This window comes from Oxyura jamaicensis, chromosome 1, assembly GCF_011077185.1.
Source record: "Oxyura jamaicensis isolate SHBP4307 breed ruddy duck chromosome 1, BPBGC_Ojam_1.0, whole genome shotgun sequence".
NCBI lineage: Eukaryota > Metazoa > Chordata > Aves > Anseriformes > Anatidae > Oxyura > Oxyura jamaicensis.
The window spans coordinates 37,675,973-37,694,835 of NC_048893.1; the positions used below are offsets into that span (position 1 = coordinate 37,675,973).

An 18,863-nucleotide genomic window follows, 5' to 3' on the forward strand; every position below is an offset into this window, starting at 1 on the left:
CCTATTGGTAACTTCTTAAAGGTAAGGGGAATGGCCATGATTTTCTGTGTGTGTGTGTCCTGTGTTTTCCTACAGGAGGAGAGGTGTGGTGACACAGATTTATCCAGACTGTCAAGCCGGTAGCTTGGGGTTTACAAATCCAGATTAACAAAATCCTCTCTATCTTTACTCCAGAAGCTTTTGTGTGTGAGCTGTGCAACTGGTTTTCTGAGCAAAAGGCAAGAAGCAACTTGAGCTCATGCAGCTCACCCAACTGTATGTTGCGTCTTTAAGTGTGGCAGAAGCATGGTTTGCAAGGGCCTCTGGAAGTCAGTAATGGCTGCAGGGACAATATGAAATCATTTTGCAGAGAGATTGACATCACAAGTTAAACATCTAAACTGGCACACAAAGTCAGGCTGTACCCATCTCTGCCAAGCCGGTGTGTGATGCTGAGAAAAAAAAAATATCCTAAAATTCACTCTTCTGCCACAGCCGGCACTTTGTTGATTCAGAAATGTCTTTCTAATCCCCATACTTGTTGGTGGAAGCTGGGGATTTCCTTGCAGAGGCTTATACACTGATTTCCCCCTTGGCTTTGTGTATTTCCAGTTTTTGTGGCAAATTCTCTGAAGTATATCCGCAGCCAGCGTGTCTGCTTTCTTCAGCACCATCCACAGAGTTGACTTTTCCATTTTATTCAATATTTATGCGCTCTTGCTTTGAGGAATTTTGTTCCGTCATGCTCTCTGTCGCTCAGCTTTAGCACGCCCCGCTTTCCCTTTCATGTGGTGCAGTTAAATCATTTTGTTGACACAGCATCTTTCTCTGCTAACGTCCTAGGCTCATTGTAGAAGCTGGAGTCACTGGAGCGTCGTCTGTCGAGCGATTTGTCCCTGCTGGGACTGCAGAGCTGCTCCCACTGCCACCAGTGTCCCCAGCCCCCTGGGACCAAAGCACTCGACCCTCACGGGCTGTCCCCTGTGAGCGCAGGTGGGAGATGTGAAAGGGGAGAGGTTGGCCGGTGCTTAAAAAAAACTTTCACTTGAGGGTCTACTTGAGAATGCAACTCTTTCAAATCGCAAAGTCAACATCTGAGCGGGTCTAACACAACACCAGGTTGCCTGCTAACGGCAGAAATGTGCTGCGCAAGCCTGTTCACTCAGCACTGCAAATGCAGGAGCTGGCCACTGAGCTGGTGTTTCTGCCCAGTTTCGCCTAAATGGCCAGAAATAAATATTTTAAAGACAAGAATGTCCGCATGGAAGAGGAGAAGATACCTGGAATAAGAAAAGAGAGGACAAAACAAAACAAAACAACTCCGGTGATGGCTTTTATTTAATTATTCAGATGAAATGAAGCACAGCAGAGTTCCTAATGATGAAGCTCAGTGTACCCAGTGAATAGTTTCTTGTGGTCACTGACAGAAATCCTCTAGCTGGAGTTAGCAATAAATCATTTCTGTGTGTAATTTTGCTGAGAGTCAAAACTCACTTTTTCCTCAGCAAGGAACAGCTGCTACTCCTGCAGTAAATTCCAGTCAGAAGCAAAGCCCTCCCCTTTCCGCCTTCTTAGGGGTTTTCTGCAATGATACGTGGAGCATAGTCTTTGCTGCAGAAAGTGCAGAAAGTGTGAGTGAGGAAACCTTGGAGGGAAGACGTGTGCAATTCAGATGTGCTGCCTTGTTGGGTCAGGGCCCCAGGGGATGAATCGGACCCAAGCTGGTGCCTGCGAGGCTGCGCAGTGTTGGCATCCCGGCACTCATGTTTGCATCACACACGTATGTAGCACACACAGCAATACGTTTGAAATCACTTTCCCAGAAATGCAGTTAAAAGTTGCTTGAATTACCTTTGATATTGCTTAAAAAAAAAAAAAAGTAATCCGCACGTACTTTAATTTAACGAGTTAATGCAGCATCAAACACGAACCCGCAAAATATAAATTTTCCGTAACATTTTGGCTAGCAAACTGTTTGTCCCTTTTCCTACTTGCATGCCAACTGTCATTCACTAAAAGGAGTAGGAAAAAAAAATGAAATATTCAGCTTTTTTCTGTAACTGCTTGTTCAGCAGCCCCCAGCAGCTGGTGGTGGTTTCTGGGCAAAGCACTTCCCATGCCCAGGTGATTTTTCTCCTGAAAAATCATGAAAAATTGGCCTGATCCCTAAGGAAAAAAAAACAAATTCTGGAATTAGCTAGCTTCCCTGGCTTTTGATGGATTAATATCCATTCTTCATCGAAGCCACTGAGAGTATGCTGTGAACCTACAAGCATCCAGATGAGTGGATCCCGGCAGCCAGCGATTCCGCTGTATTAAAAGCAAACAGCGTCCTGTGAACTTTGCTGCTCTTTTACAGTCAAACTGGAGACTAATGGAGACATACGGGACGCAATACACCACAGGGAGCATTTTAAATAATGCCTCGGGAACTTACTGAAGAAATTAATTTATATCAGGCTGGCAACAAGCTCAGGGAGACTGAAAATGGGCCGAAGTGTCAACACAAAGCAATAATGAACCGCGAGATGCCGAGTGCAGGTGTGGGGTGAGGAGTCTCAGCAGCTTTACTCATGATATGACATGGCAAGGTAAAGGGCAAATTAATTGAATTTTTAAAATCTGTCAGATCAGGAGGTTTATGAGCAGCGGTTTGATGGGCAGATGAAGCAAAAGCAAATATGAGCAGCTAAAAGCATTAGCAGAAGAATAAAATGTCTCTTCTATTTTTGAAAAATATCAACTAATAAATGAGGATGGGAGGAATACAGCAAATAGAGCATCTGGGGGGAAGAAGCTTCTCGGCAAGCAGAGCTGAGGCCACAAAGCCCCCGGGGCGATGCCGCTCAGCAGTGTGGTGCAGCAGGCACTGAGAGCCCCCACCTGCCCCGATGCCCTGGCCTTCTCTTCAGCAGCTGCCACTCAGTGACTTCTTGGGGAAACACGGGGCTGACGTGGTATTTTTTAGCCTATTTTGCTTTGTAAACGAGCGAAATAAACAAAGGTTTGGGCAAAACTCCGTATTTCAAACCAGGACTACTTTTATTGACCTACTGCTCAAATTTCGTTCTGACCTATCTGGCAACTTTGTGGGGATGATTTCTTTTTGTTTGGTGACTTCCAGCCTCTTTCATGCAGTTAGAGGGTGGCTGTCATAGCGATTTGTCCCTGAGAGGGCCTGGGCATGGCCCTTTCTTCCCATCTGCCATTGGCATGGCGCACGTATTCTGTTTTCCCCCTGCTCCTTCCTTCTTAAGCACCCTTCTCCAGGCACACAAATGCACTCACACCGTGTAGTGGATGTTTACTAAACTCATCGTTATTCTATATTCTGCACACTGAGCTGTCTCTCTCAATAATTAGCTTTATAATGATCTAAAACAGTCTGTACCAACCCGCGTTCCTCGTAGCATTGTTCCCCTATCGCTCTCTGACACTCAAGTTACACTTTCAAGGTTGCTTTTATTGATAGCCAAAACAAAAAGAGAAGAGACAGATTGATTAGTTTCATATTTATTTTGCAGAGGCACATTAGAATTCACTTTTTTTTTTTTTTTAATTTGATGTACATTCTGTTCTTCGCTAAATAACCTTGAAGACCGTGTTGTCAAGTCAAATGTTGCTATTAGGATCGCTCATTATGGAGCTCGAAAGGGTTCTGATAATTTGGCCCACTCCATTCAAATAGTAGCTATTATGAAATATGAAATCTGAAGGAAAATAAAATAAAAAAACAACACAAGCTGTAAGAATTGCTGCAGCCTTTCTGACAATGCAGAGTTTGCTTCCCTTTTCAGGAGGCTTTCCCTTTTCTGGCAAATGTGCCGTATTAAAACCTGCTCCGTCCTTGGGTGAGGAAAAAGAGGGTTGGCAGCATGGTTATTTTTAATAGCTTCTTTCAAAGTGGGATTTTAACTGGAGTGTAAGTCTCCTCAGATCCCCAGGAAGCAAGAATTTCTTTTACATGCAGCTGAACTGCAACATGCAGGAGTTAAGTGTTGTGTGCAGGGTTACACCACGAAACAGCAGCCAAGATGGACAAAAAATGTAGGGATACCAGGTCCTCGGTCCCTACCTCTGCTGGTGGATTCAGCATTTCCCCACAAATGACGGTGTGCATCCATCCCCCCATGATGGTGAGTGCAGCTGCAATGCATGGTGCTGGCACGGCGCAGCAGATCACCATGACAGGGAAGGAGACAGCTTCCCCTGCCCCTCGCTGCGTTATCCCTTGCTGTTCATATGAACAATGCCCCCACATTTTGAACTAATTTTCTTTGAACTGCGGGCACTGTGAAACTCATACTTCTGCCTGCTATTCCTTCCCCAAGCATCTGTCATTATTTATCCAGACAGTTTAAACTCTTTATGTCCAATTTATTAGACTCTCTGAGAACTGCCTCCAGCTTTGTGTGGAAATACACTGAGTGGTGGAAACAGCTGCCAGGAGGGCTCCTCTCGTGATGGTTTTCATTACCAGGATAGTGAGAACGAGGCAGTTTCCAGCTTATTTCAGAGGGTGGGATCTGAGGACCGTGCTGTTTTCCTGGAAGGAGGCAGCAGCCCCACCTAGCACAATCTCTTTTGCCATCTAAGTTTTGAGTGAGGACACTAACAGTGATCCCACAGCAGATGCCGTGGGTGCACCCCTTTCATTGCCCACATCGATGGAATATCTCCCCGTCTCCTTTCCCCACGATGTGTGTCGTGGCTGGGAGGCAGCGGTGGGATCCCTCTGCCTGGTGTTGAGGACAGCTGGTCCTCACCCCGCCGAGTTCATGCAGTGGTCTTAAATGTCTTAAAACAAGGAGGACAGCAAGAGACCGGGCTTGGAGCATGGGGCCCGCCTGGGATGTGCAGTCGCAGTACGGAGGGAAACATCACAGTGAAAAGGAGATGCTTCACACAAGTTTAAGTTTACTCTGACACAGATTAATTAACGATTTGTTCTTTTTTGACCATTCTCCCATACTTTGTGGACTAGTGCTAGATTTGTCTAAACTGCTTGTTTCAGTATCCCACCTCGCCCAAATCCTGTATGTCCTACCTTGGATGCTGTCATTGAAGCTTAGCGGGAACCTCGGTTAGGGCACACCAACTGGTGTGGCAAATTAGACTAGCCACAATGTTCAGGGAAAAAGCTTGATTTTAAAACTTAATGGTGAGTATCAAGTTGGAGGCTAAAGGGCTATTCGTCTCTTCTGGTTAAAGGCCACTGCACAAGCAGACTTTGAAGTTCAACTACTTCAAGGCCCATATACCACCCCAATCTGTCTGCACGCTGCTGTGAAAGATTGAAATGCACCACTGTTTTCTACAGCGTCTTGTATGCCATCTGTTTCCAAATCACTTTCCTCAGCTGCATAATTTAATTATCAAGATAAGTGCTGGAGAGGGGAAGTCATGGGGACGCAGCTAAGGGAAAAGCTCTTTCTGAAGGCTCTGCACCACATTTTCCCTTTTGGTTTGAAGGTGCAAAGTGTCATTTCAGGAGCAAAGGGGACCTGGCCACATGAACAAACCCCTCAGCTTCCCCATCTCCACAGAGGAGGTGTGTGCAATGAGCAAAGTCCTACTGCGCCGGCGTCTCTTGCACTTGGCATAACACAGAGCATGGGCCCCAACCCAGCATCCTCCGGCTGTCCAAATATTTGTTCTCCCTTTCTGTGCTCCTCTCTTCCCTGAGGGGTGTTCCCAGCCACCAGGCAGACTTGCACCTATGAGAAAGCCAGCATTAGACACACTTTTTTCCAAATCCAGTGTCCCTGTTCCTCATGGATGCAGGTGGCAGCTGGGGGCTGAGCTGGGTTTGGGCCTCGTTTCCTGAGGCATCCTGGTGGGGCTGTGAGGGGCAGGCCAGGCTCTGCCACAGCAGATCTCTCCTGAAACAGACCAGGGAGTTTACCCCTCTTCACCCTTCTACCCAGTTGCCTTCCCATCCCAGCATGGATGTCTGTGCAACTTTCCCAACAGAGATGAATAACGAACGCACTCTCTAGACAAGAGCAGTAGAAGTGCACTCACCGTATTTTCTGACTTTTCTTCTTTTCCTCTAATTGACTCAGTACAACCAGATGTTTAGGTCTAATCCCACCAAAGCAAACAGAAATCCATGCTCCAGAACATCATTAAGTCAAGCATCAGAAATCTTCCCACCTACCCTGGCTAATCAACCACAACATACTTGACACCAATGCTTCCTTTTGCTTTTTTTCCCTCTCTATTTTTGCCGTTTGAAATTCTGGGCATTTTTAATGCAAGATTTCAGCTGCCCAGGAGCTCCTGGAGGGGACTTGGGGGAGTTGCTTGTTCATCAGGATGTTTACAGAAAATTTGTCACAGCCCGACCAGATCTAATTGGTATGAAGTGTAAGAAACAGGCTCCTCAGCTATTTTTAGTGCTCCCCAATCTTTCTAGCACAGATCTGTAGGGCATTAATTAATTCCAGTTGTCTGCCAGTTCAGTCTTCCAAGTTGGGCTCACAAATAATTTGGCTCCAGGTGTCTTTTAGATCCAGTGATAAGATAACAGGAGGCTGGCATTTATCATGCTTGGTGTCTTGAGCCTATCTTTACTGATCTGTTTGGTACTTTGGACATTATACAAGTCTTTATTGCCTTTGCAAGTGCCCATATTTTTCTCCTAGTGGTTTCATTACTGTTGCCTTAGTCAGTGACAGGCAAGAGAAGTGCCCCCAATTAACACATGGACCTTTCTGTATCTGTCCTTTATTTGCATAACATTTTCCTCCCTAGCCAAGCTGTGCGGAGCATTCAGACTACCTTCACTTTACTGTCTGCATCTGATTATTTTTACTCTGTGTTTTTACAGTGCAGCTCAGTTCATACCAACTCCGTTCTGGTGGCTTTACTACGTGTCATCTCCAGGAAGCATAGGCTTTCTTACCCATAATACCACCATTCTCTTCTTTAATTTCAGGTTTCCTTACTCTCTGTAGGATGGAAAATAAAATTGAAGGGCCTTCTTTCTCTGTGGGCTGTGCTAGAGCCTCAAACCTGGTCTGGGCTAAAAACAGACGTATTTGTCCCACATATACACTGGGAGCACGAGAGACCCTGGGATTATAGTTGCAACAGATCACTTTTAAAATTTGTAGCAATAAATTTGCGAAGTGGAAACGCTTTTATTTTTGTACCTTCCAGTAGGTGTTTGACAACTCGGACAAATGGATTTGAAATATAGCCCCATCCCTACTGACTTGTGTGTGTGCTATGCCATGGACAGGGAAGTAATTTCTGACAGAGTCCTTTTTGTTTGCTTATCAATGCAAGGATCTAGTGCTAGCATCCTGTGGAGCCAATCCAGTGCATTTTCTTTCATCCCTGAAGAGACTCTTGGTAATTTTTCCCCATCACTCTACTAGTCTGATGATTAGTGACTTGACTTTAGCTGCACAACTTTCTCACCAGCTGCGAATGCAGAGCTTCGTTCAGAACATGCTGAGCAGCAAAGCTGTGAGGGGCTGATTGCCCCGAGGTGGCCCCAGATCACCTCCATTTGGCAGGGTGAAGTAGCTCAGCTCCTCATCCATCCCAAATATGACCAGGATACTGGGATAGTAATCAGTTTACTTAAGCCCATGGGTATCTACATAGGCACTGTAGCTATCTGCCTTGCTATCTGCTTTGTCAACCTAACCACTTTCTGTGTCTTTGATGACTGGGGTATGGTTCTTCTGACCTCCTCTGGTTATTTGGGGATGGGCGATCGTACGGGAAGTCTGCCCCAGACAGACATCTCTGTACTAGAAAAGTCTGTGTGTGAGCAGATGTAAACACTCCTAGTGTTTGCTCTGTCTCGAGAGCAAACTTCTTCATACCTGAGATGCCACCACAGGTTGGAGAAGATGATGGCAACTAGGTTTAAGCAGCAGCTTGGTCAGTGCCCCTTGAGTGCACTGTACGTGGCATGTATAACCCAATGCTATCCAGATGCCTGGCTTCCATCCAAAGGACAAAGCTGATGGAAATGCTACAGCTCTAGCTCTACTAGAAGCAGAGATAAGGACTTCACAAATGCACATTGTTCTCTCTATTAAAGGGGAAACTGACCTATACCAAATTTACACTTTTGATAATCCTGTTCTTTTATTTTTATTTATTTATTTATTTATTTTATGGAGGTGTGATATTAGCCAGATCATTGGCTTTCTTCTATCCAGGTTCGCCTATGCAGGACAGCACATTTGGGCATCCGTCACTGAAACCTGCCTAGCTTTAATGCCTGGTGCAAACCAGCCTGGCCAAGACACTTATGTAGGAAAATCATCCATGAGAGCCAGCACGTGAAACAGAGCAGCTGGGAGGCACCTCCTTCCTGCAGGGGCTCACCCAGCTCACCCTTTCTGCCTGTACCCCATCTTTTAGACAGGACAGTGCCTCTCCTCAGGTAACGGGGGAGCTTGTGGGAGCAGAAATACCTGGTTTCTGTCCCCTTCTTGTCCTGTGAGGACTCAAACTGGGTGGCACCTAGCTACTAGCTGTGGCCTCACCACTTGTGGGGAGAGCAGGAAAGCTCTGCCTTTACTCTTGGTAAAAGGTAGCTGCTGCAGGTCTCTGCTCATTTGGAGCATAAGCAGGTCTGGGTGCTCGAACACCAAAGACAAACAAGGACATGGTGTGAAACTTGGCAGGGATTTTGGCACGAGCATGGGGAAGGCCATGTACAAACGCCTGTCCCCGCCAGCGCGGCATTTGCCAGCGATGCTCGGTGCCCGGCGTTCGTCTGCTGCCCAAGGTTGCGGCTGTCACCCCCCGCCAGGCTCCTGGCAGTGCTCGGCCTCCTCTGAGCTGCTTTGCAAGCAGGGCTGCAGTAACACCGGTGGTTTCTGCTCTTCTTGCCCCAGCTTTTCGCCTGTCCCTGTTGTTCCCACAAGCGCTGGGTGTGCGGCCCTGAGGCTCAGTGACCGAAGCCCTCTGTGGAGGGAGGAAGCGAGGCGGTGCCAAGCCCAGGCGCAGCTGGGCTTACTGGCACTTTTTTCTCTCTCTTTGTTCCCTGAAACTGTGTGCAACCACCTCCAGGGGCTGGACACGCTCTACCACCCTGTGTGGCCGGGAATTTGGGTCAGAAGGGGGTGTGCAGGGAGAGCAGCCTGGAGCTGGGACCCTACTGTATAGGGACCCTGTCTGGTCAGTGACAGCATTCGGGGCACTTCAGCCTTTTTGGGGTCCCCAGGACCTGCAAAACAGAAAAGCTGTAGGTGCTAAATTAATCTTTTGCATGGAGAATTGAATACTTTGAGGTCTGCAAAAAAGCTTCTCCTTGGACTTTGGTGCCTATACACCTGCAGTGCTCTACCTAGCCCTACAGCTTAGGGGAGCCACTCCTAGTCGCAAGCAGGAAGCACAGCTGCCCGTTGTGGAGAGGTTTTTGGAAGACACAGATGACAGCGACCACCTCACTTTGATGTAACGTCAGGCACCTGCGAGAAGCAGACCCCAAGAAGGAGGCACACACGCCTCTTTATGCAGATACGAACAGCTACCAAGGCCCCCGTGGGACAGGAAAAGCATGCCCGGCTTTTGCAACTCCTCTGCAATACAAAGTTTTTTCACTGTCTAATTGGAAGGCTGTTTTTCTCTTTTATGTTGTCTTTTGTTGTTGCTGGGGGGTGTCTGCATAGGTCAGGGCTGGTATTTTAAATGAGCGATGTGTAAAGGCTCGGTTACCAGCACTTTATATTTTCACTCCTGGCACCTGCTGATGGTGGTATTGCCAACCAAGTTCTGTCTTCTTAGGAAACCAGAAGCACTGGAGACCCTCTGTGTTTTGGTTTCCTTGCTGCACCTTGTAAAACCATCTGTATTTATTCCTGTCTGCAGTGCTGGCCGTGTTTCTCCTGCATAGAGATACTAACCGTACATTATCTTTATTGCCGCTCTTCTGTGCCTACGTTGGCTTCAGGATGGAGTATGCTTAAGAGGTAAGCTTTTATATCACAAAGAAAAAACCTAACACCTTCCTCAGGACGTATCTAACAACAAAGCCTTCAGTACACAGCTTCTCAGCGAATAGCTCACAGTACAATGTGTAACCCCATACATCATTCTTCCTTTAAAATAAACAGAATCACCTTGTTCTAAACACTTTTGATGACAAATAAGGACTAACTGAGACACACAGGGTTGGCAACAAGCATGCTACCGCTGAGCTCCCTGAACTCACAAGAATGCTAATGGGTTTTAAGCATTGTGGAGAGGGGAAGCAGAAAAAAATATATTTGTTATAAAGAATGGCTCAGATCCTCAGGTGGTAGACAGTGATGTAGCTCCAGTGCAGTCTTCATAGGTACAACTGCTTTGCGAAACATCCCTAAAATAAAAGGCACTCAAGTTCCTGAGTTGCGCCATTGTTTCAAATGCACACTGTATAATCCAGACAATTTGTCTGGGCATGAGCGCAGAGAACTTTGGGGGGGGCTGAGGAAACAACTGTATCTTTCTGCATGGGCACTAATCCAGCCAGCAGGCAACAACAGAACCCCTTTCCCCAGTAGGCTGAGGCTTCTGGTGAATTTAATGTTCTCTGAAGACCATCTCACTTGAAATCAAACTCACTTATGACCTTTTCTGTGAGCAGCAGGACAACAAAATCCATAATGCAAAGGCAGTCAAACAGAAAACAAAGACGTGATTTTTTAAATGATTGTTTTATTCATGAACTATTTATAAAAATGTGTAAAATACACTCAAATATATTTGATTTGTTGACTGTAGCTAAAAATATAAAAATATACTTAACAAATGCATAAATTAAATTGACAAGAGTAGCACAATTCTGTGTTCACCCAGTGTTTGTTTGGAACACAAATATAAGTAATTATATAGCATATGACAATGGAGTATGTGCTGAAGAATTTTTCAGTCACTTTACTCCAGGCACTGGCAAAGAATTTATGGCTAGCTGTATTTCAAAATCATGGCTTTTTTCACTATAACATACAGCCCTGGTAGAGAGCAATATATATTTAGCTACTTGACATTACTTATAGTATTTCTTCAGCTTTCAAATAAACCAAGAAACAACCAAGTCATGCATATCAATCTACCAGCATCATTGACACTGTCTGTGCCCAAATTCCACAGTATTTGCTAAATTTAGTGAGACCCTTGTCTCCAGTATTTCCTGCCAGTCTTAAAAAAAATATCCCAGTCTGAACTAGCTATTGATCTGTGGGGTCACCAGTAACAGACCACTTTGCTTTTGCCATACCAACAGGTCAGGAGTTTGACTTTGTCAGCTTGGGAAGGACAGTGAAGGGCACAGGGTCCAAAGTGAGCTGCCTACATGTAGTGGTGCACACTCATCTTTCATTCAAAGTTGCAGCCTCCTGGGACAAGGGTCCCAGAGTTCACACCTCCAGAGCCCACACATCTGTGATGGGCCATGAGGGGTGGGGTTGTCATTTTATATTGTATTTTGTTTAAAAAAAGCAGTGTCTGCCTGAAGTACTGAAATAAATCCGAATAAACCTAAGCACCCAACATGCCACTCCTTGGTACTGAAGCTGTAACTGCGGTAGGCTGCATCTGTGAATGTCAGACGTGTTTCTCTGATCTGCGACCCTGGGAGGAGATGCTAATACAGTGATTAGATGGTTATTTGCTCATTCCTTTAGCCCACATATTAACTCCCAGGCTGATGAGCACAGCTAAGTGCTCATGTACTCCGATCTGTTCAGTATTTGACTTTCTGCTTTCTAAGTTAAAGCACAGACAACTGTATAAAATACATAATATAAACTTAAAGCTCACACATTCTTTTCTCTGTTCTACAACTGAAAGAAAATTCATAGTATATCGTAGCATAAAATAATATTTCTGGCAATTTTAGGCACGTATATAAGCTGTATAAATAACTATAGCAGCAGAGAAAAATGTATAAAGTTGCACTTTTATGACATCTTCACAGTATGCCTATTTCTCACCCACTTTTGTGTTCCATTAGTAACAAAAAATATCATTTATCAACTCCAGCTATGCAAAATCTACTTCTTTTCTATGATCGGTAGTGGATCTTGTAATTGTATTGCACGGATTAAAAACATTAATTATATTTTTTTCATTATTAAATAACTTTCAATACAAAAATTTGAATTAACCTAAAAGCCCAACCCTGCAAGTGCTTCACAAGTTGCATGGTATTTTTCAGACAGACATTCCAGTTGACTTTCAGAAAGGTATTCAGGTAGCTTTGTGGACAATGTGGATATTCACAGGACTGGGCTCCAAGTGTGCAAATCTTAGCTTATGGATCAGCAATAACACTAGCCTTGCTTTATAACATTATTATTGGGAAACATCAAGAAAGGAGTTCTGAACATCATTCATGGACATGCAAAACAGAAGCATCCTCTTCAGCAGAGGATGTCTCTTTCCTTCAGAGCCACCTTTGTTCAGCACACAGGCTTCTTCAAGTCCATTCTTGTTACATTAATAATTTCCCTTTGATTCTGTTGTTTAGCTTAGAGGCACAGTAAATATAATTAATTAAACTGGTAAGTTAGTGTCTTATATTAAAAAAAAATGCTACATAGATACTTTATACTTATCCTCAGTGGCTTTACACTGGTTTTACAGGACCAGAATTGGCCATAAAGCAGAACCAGAGCAATGAAGTGTATGTACAGTTTCTTGCAGGACCTAACTAGGCAGAGATGTAAAGCTGTTCAAGAGCACTGTGCCAGAGTGTTTAAGGTCATCTGTCATGTTATTAAGTGATGAGGAGGAAGAGGCTTATGCACTGTGTCCATTTTTAGCTGAGAGAAAAGGTTTGCTACAACACCGTCATTTTGGGTGTAGATTTGTGAACTCTATAGGCGTTCCCTACAGAGTTCCCTCTGAGAAGGGAGCTGAGAAACACCATTAAAATAAAGAGCAGAATGATGTGCCCGTCTGAAAACAACGAACAACATACATATATAGTAGTATGCAATCAGACTTTTGCCATCCAATCATGCATTACTGAGCGAGTTCCATTTCCCTCAGCATACAGAAATGACACAGTAATACATAGCGTGAGCTAATTTACGGAGTGCACGTGCTACGTCTTCACCGAGCTGTTGTACTGCTGGTAACTAACGTGATCTTCATTCTGCAGCTACTGCTGCAGAAAGAAGGGACTAAATGCAGCGCACGTAGCACAAAAGCAATTTCCATGATGCCCTAAGTTCAGCTGTTATTAGTGGAACCAATGATCAATCTAATGCTGCCATGCTTGTTTGTCCTTGCCTGCTAGCCTGGAGTCTCTGCAGCACAAGGAACAGGGAAGAGGCTTGCAGAAAGTCTGCACCCTTCTTTGTGCTTTTGCCTAGACTTCCCTCTGTTGACGTGGCTTCCACTGCAATGTTGTTCCCTTCTTCCTCAGATCCCACTAAGGGTGCTGCATCTTGAGGTTTGTGTGGGGGCTAATAGGGACGTCCAGGAGGAAGAAGCAGCATTTTCATACAGACACCTACAAGCTTATCTGAGCCTACGTGTTCTGAGCAGATGTGAAAGTTGATAGGAAAGGTTGCTTCTGAGGCAGCTGAGGGTATTGGACAAGAAAGGATGAGACTCCAGCTGGAGTAAGAAGGAAGAGGCACCATCAGGCTCTTTCTTCCTCTGCAGGAAAACCTGAGTGACATGGATGTGCACAGTATTGCTGGTTCTGTTTTAGAATGATTTAAGAAAACTCTGACAGAGAAACCTTGCAGACTTCATCCATTATCACACAGGTGTTCCTACTGCAGGGAGAGTGTGGCTCCACTAAGTCTTGGTGAAGTCACGGTAATCTTGTCCCAGAGCCACTGCAGTTTCTAAGGCACTTAGATGTGTTGGCTGGTTCTCTGTAGGCCTTCAGAAATACTGATTTCTCTCCAAAATAAAAGTGGAATCTAGGCACTTGTCTTCAGCAGCAGGCTAAGTTTTTTCTAAGTAAAGAGGGAACGAGTAGATAAAAGGAGAACTACCAAACACTTCCTACATGTGAAGGAGATGAACTGCGTGCTGCCTCTTTTCTATTTATTTATAAAATGCTCTTCAAAGGCAAAGAACAGCTGAGCAGAGTGTTCAAATCAGTTCCTTGAAGGAAAAGCCTCTTTTGGAGAGGAAAAAGGATGTTCCTAAACTGCTTGGCTGGGCAGGATACCTGGTGGGTGCTGTTGGATTACACTTCTTGCTGATCACAGGATGCTCTGAGTGCACCTGATGATTAGCACAGCAAGCTAATCATCGTAAGACTACATCCCCTGGGTTATGATAAGCCTTCTTCTAATCCATCTGCCCTTACAGTGGTGACATCAGGCAATATCTGAGCGGAGGAGTCCTTCTGTGAGGACAACCTGGGGCCACGCTTTCCCTCTGTGAAAGCAAACAGCATTTGAAGGAGACCTGCACTTGGGCTGAGGCAGCTGTTCTGCAAGCAGCTTAAAGCCAAAGCCAGTTGTGCAAACTGCGGGATATGTATCTTTGTATGTCTTCATTTCAATACATTTCTAACCCCTCTACTTCCTAAGCTGTCATGGTACATCACCATTTTAGTGAGCTATGGAATCTGACAGCTTTCACATCCTCATGGCTCTGTTAATGTAAGTGTATGAGGTGTTTTCTTGAAAACTTTTCTTACTGTAATTGTATGCAAGTAAAAATGCACAGACACAGGCTGTGGTCTGATTCTGCTCTCTTAAACCAGTGTAAAGAAATCAGGATGTGACCTGTTCCCCTCAAAGCGTGTGTGTGGGGAAAGGCCAGCTAGACTTCAAGGCAGCATGTGTTGTTTGATATTTTTCTACTATGTCACATTAGACTGAAACAGTTGTGTCTAGTGAGGTGGACCCTGTTTTACTTCGCTGTTAATGAGTTCTGTAAAAGATATGTCATGGTGGCATGGATTTCATCCATTTTGGTCAGATCACAAGCAGTAAGCTTAAAGTGAAAAGTAGCATTGTAACTCTTATGCAGGACTACTGTTCCCTTTCTTAATAGTAGCTTATTTCATCTCACAAACGAGTTAAAAAAAAAAAAAATAAAAAATGAGGCTTTCCTTGTAGGATTTTTCCTGTGTGTTAAATGCCAATACCTGACCTGCTCAAAATGCAGCAGTCCTGTTAGCCATACACTTTAAAATAGTTTATGTAGAACAGTTCATAAAAACTGTATAAGAAAAAATAGTATTATCTGAAGCTTAATATTAATATAAACATTATAGAAAAAATACATATTTACATAATGCCAAAATACAATTATATACATTAACATCTATTACACTTAAATTATATATCTTTTAAAAAAACACCAGACCAATAAATAATACAGTCTCAATAGAAAGGTCTGGCACCTTTCTAGTGCATGAAATACATACATAAAAAAAACAACAAACAAAGCCCCTAGTTAACAAATGTGGTCACAAAAGCAGGTGTCTGTAACATTCTTAGTGCCTTGAATAAACAGCATCTGAAAGCAAGGAAAACTGGGATTAGGAAATAAAACAACACAAGTGGCTTCATGTTCATCTCTGCCTGAAGTAAGACTGAGTTTCCTGGCACCACTTTCTCAAGGCCTACCTGTACAGGCAGCCTGGGCACCCAAATGGGTTGAGGGTTTTCAGAGCCTTTAGTGGGCATAGCTCTAAATTCTCCAAAGGAATTCTCTAATTCTCTAAATTCCCCAAGGAATAGCCCAAGGAACTGGATATAGGCTAGGAAAAAAAAAAAAGCCTGTAAGGATGGAGAGCTGTGGGAGGAGGAAAGAGCACCGCCTTGGACACCTACGGTTAAGACAGGCAGGAAGTCCCCTAAGGCCACCTTAGAACAGAAAATGGGGACGATTCAGGACAGAAGCTGAACACCATGGATGTCAAAGGAGACCAGGGATCCCAGCCAGTGGCCTCAGTATGCTTAGAAGTAGATGGTGTAAACAGCTGCGAGGTAAAGGAGGAGGCCAGTATCAGGATAGGGAAGGGGTTCAGTTCACCCAACAGCATAGGTATCGAGAAGCATGAGACAGGGAGAGCATGAAGATAAGGCAAGAGCAGGAAGAGATGCTATAAATACTACTAATGAAGGAAGTAAGGTTGCTGAAACATGGTTGGCAAGCCCCTTACAAAGCAGATGAAATTGCAAGAGTCACAAGAAAAGAGTGGTGAATAAATGAATGTCCAAGAAGAAACAAACATCAATGGCAAGGGATAGAGCAATTTTCCCCCTTAATTACATTGCCAATGATCTATTATGTTTATAATTTGATAAACTTCCACTTACCTCTGTGATACTCTGGATTCACATTTTCATATATTGGAAACAAGGGATTTTCCTGTTCGCTGCGAAGCTTTCTGGCTCTTAACACATCTCGCACACATTGATGTAGGTACACATATTGACACTGTAAAAGATTTTTTTTTTTAAATCACCCCAGAAAATTTCATGATTTCATTTACTTTATTGTGAAAAATCATTACAGGCTGACTCCCACAGAATCAAGAGCGGTGTTAAAAGTGAAAATGTACTTCTGGAATTAATCTCCTTTACACAGTGGTAATATAGTGAACTTTCATGATCATCTGTTTTTAGAAATTGTACCATTAAAACATAAACTAACATGTTTTGACTGTCATAATATGTTTTTTATGCCATGACTGAAAGCTTTATTAACTGTAGGGCATAATTTGACATGAGGCCATGCTGGACAGCTACTACTTCTGAATGCTTAGATAATACGTATGTGTAACAGCTGATATGTACAGGGAAGCACAGAGAAGAGACAATTTCCTGATTTTTTTTTTTAAAGTATTCTCCAAATAAATTTATCAAAATATATACATATTTCATAGAACTTTGATGATCTAGATTATTTTTTGGCAAAAACTGTATTTTTCGGTCCAATGTAAGTTACAAGATTGCTTCTGAATATGCAATGAATGACAGACCATCTTTTCTGCAGAATGCGTTTCACTAGAAGGGAGCTAAGATGACATTCACAACCAATGTAGAGATGGTCAGCATGATGTTACTGACTATCAACTACCATTATAGAACGGATTGTTAAATCCCCATGCTTTGCCACCCTTCAGGGTTTATGAAATGGGTCATTCTTGCTTTGCAATTAGTGTAGCATGGTACCCCCAAATTAGGCTGAGCTCCTTTTATATCAAGATGTATTTTTTTAATATTACTTCATCTCAAAGATAAAATTTCTTCAATAAGCACGTTTCCTTCCCCAAAACTTCTGTCTATCTGTTTTCCATAAGAAATTCAGCTATTGCTCTGTGCATTTTTCTCAGTGCTCTGGCAGTAGGAAAGTGAGGATGCCTGCTGTCTGCCTTTGTTGACTATGGATGGTGGGAATGTGTGGAAGGTGAAATGTATTCTTCTCTGAGGATGCCCAGATCAGGCTGAGAATCTGTCTCCCTTAAAAGAGGAGGCGTTCTGTAATTAAGACAGTTCTGGGAAATCTCTCTTACATTCCCAATGGCACCTTTCTTTATACTCGCGTGACTGCTGCTAAGAAGCCCAGCCACTGATATTTTTGTTTCCAAATTGCTTTTGTTTCCAAATTGCAACAAAGAGCTCCATTAGCATCAAGCTAATACAGGCAGACCCATCAAACATTCTGATTCCTCTGTTAACAGTTCCCAGGCAAAACGCAGACTGCCTCAACAACTCTCCTTCATTACATCAGCTCCTAAGTGTTTAGTTGCTATTAACTTAAAGTGATTTTCTTGCAGTTTTAAAGGCACAGAAAGAAATCCTGAACACTTTTTCTGCACTTGTAGAATGTGTATACTTCGTTTTGCATAATATGTTAGAAGGGTGATCGGTTCTTCCAGTACCATTAATGAAAATGGGCAAAGCAGCTCAATAAAACACAAACTTCAAAGCTACAAGATCACTGTGCTTAGAGTTTTAAAATGATAGTAGTATTAATTAACTAGTATTAGTAGAAATTAACTAGTATTTCACAGTGAAGTAACTGTGCCGTGCTTTAAGATAAGAGACTTGATTATATACTGCAGCTGGTGTTGCTGTATGTTGTAGGCTATCCAGAACTTACCTCTGTCTGAACCATGTGAACCCGGTGAAGCCTTAGATCATGCACTGCTGCATAAATGTCAACAGTGTCCTTTGAATCCAGTTGCTGCAGAATTCTGTCCAGTGCAATGAATGTTCCAGTCCTGCCAACACCAGCACTGAAAAATAAAACAATCCCAGAGATTTCAAAGGAGATGGGGAGGGAGGGGAGAGATCTTAGTCTGAAGGGGGTAAATGATGGATCTGTCAGATCCATATGTAGTCAAACTCATCCCTCGGTATATATTTACTTTTCAGAATGGTTCTTTGTGATCCAGATGCTGGGCCACAGCCAGCAGCACAAAGGCAATTTAAGAACGCAAAAGCATACGAGCAATGACAGCTGCTGACACTTTGAAGTGCTCTCCAGTGGTCCCACAAAGACACAGCAGTTCCCTGAGAATCATTTTTGGGGCATCTCCAGGGCAAGGTTGTGAGCACATGTGCCTTGGGAATGCTGCTCTGATGTATCTGGGGACTTGAGCCCATCGGCCATCTCTCTGTGGCTGCCCATATCCTAACAGGTATGACTACTTGGGATCTTCCCAATGGCAGGCACAAAAGCTCTGTGCTGCTGACATTTTGCTGCTGTGCATACCTGCAGTGCACAATAGTTGGTCCTGTGTCTGGGGTCCTGTTGATATAATCCCTTACAGTTCTGACAAACTGGATCAGGGACTGGGTGGTCTCTGGCACACCGTGATCTGGCCACACAGTGTAGTGGAAGTGACGAATAAGTCTTGTTGAGTCAAGCTGCTCTTCCTGTCGGGGTACAAAAGTGTGGGTCAGAACAGCCAAGAGAGGAGGACACACACACCA

General features: G+C 43.8%; 1 protein-coding gene across 2 annotated transcripts in view; it reads right to left on the bottom strand.

Moving 5' to 3' along the window:
* Positions 1 to 10,639: 10,639 nt before the first annotated feature.
* Positions 10,640 to 18,863, bottom strand: part of PTPRB (protein tyrosine phosphatase receptor type B) — a 63,923-nt gene continuing 55,699 nt past the window's right edge. For both annotated transcript variants that reach the window (XM_035334957.1, XM_035334949.1), the window contains 5 exons: positions 18,643 to 18,806; positions 18,028 to 18,163; positions 16,239 to 16,359; positions 11,358 to 15,432; positions 10,640 to 11,327 (listed from right to left, as the gene is read on the bottom strand). In XM_035334957.1, the coding sequence (XP_035190848.1) occupies positions 15,410 to 15,432; positions 16,239 to 16,359; positions 18,028 to 18,163; positions 18,643 to 18,806 (444 nt within the window). In that variant the 3' untranslated portion in view covers positions 10,640 to 11,327; positions 11,358 to 15,409. The remainder of the gene's footprint in view (positions 11,328 to 11,357; positions 15,433 to 16,238; positions 16,360 to 18,027; positions 18,164 to 18,642; positions 18,807 to 18,863) is intronic.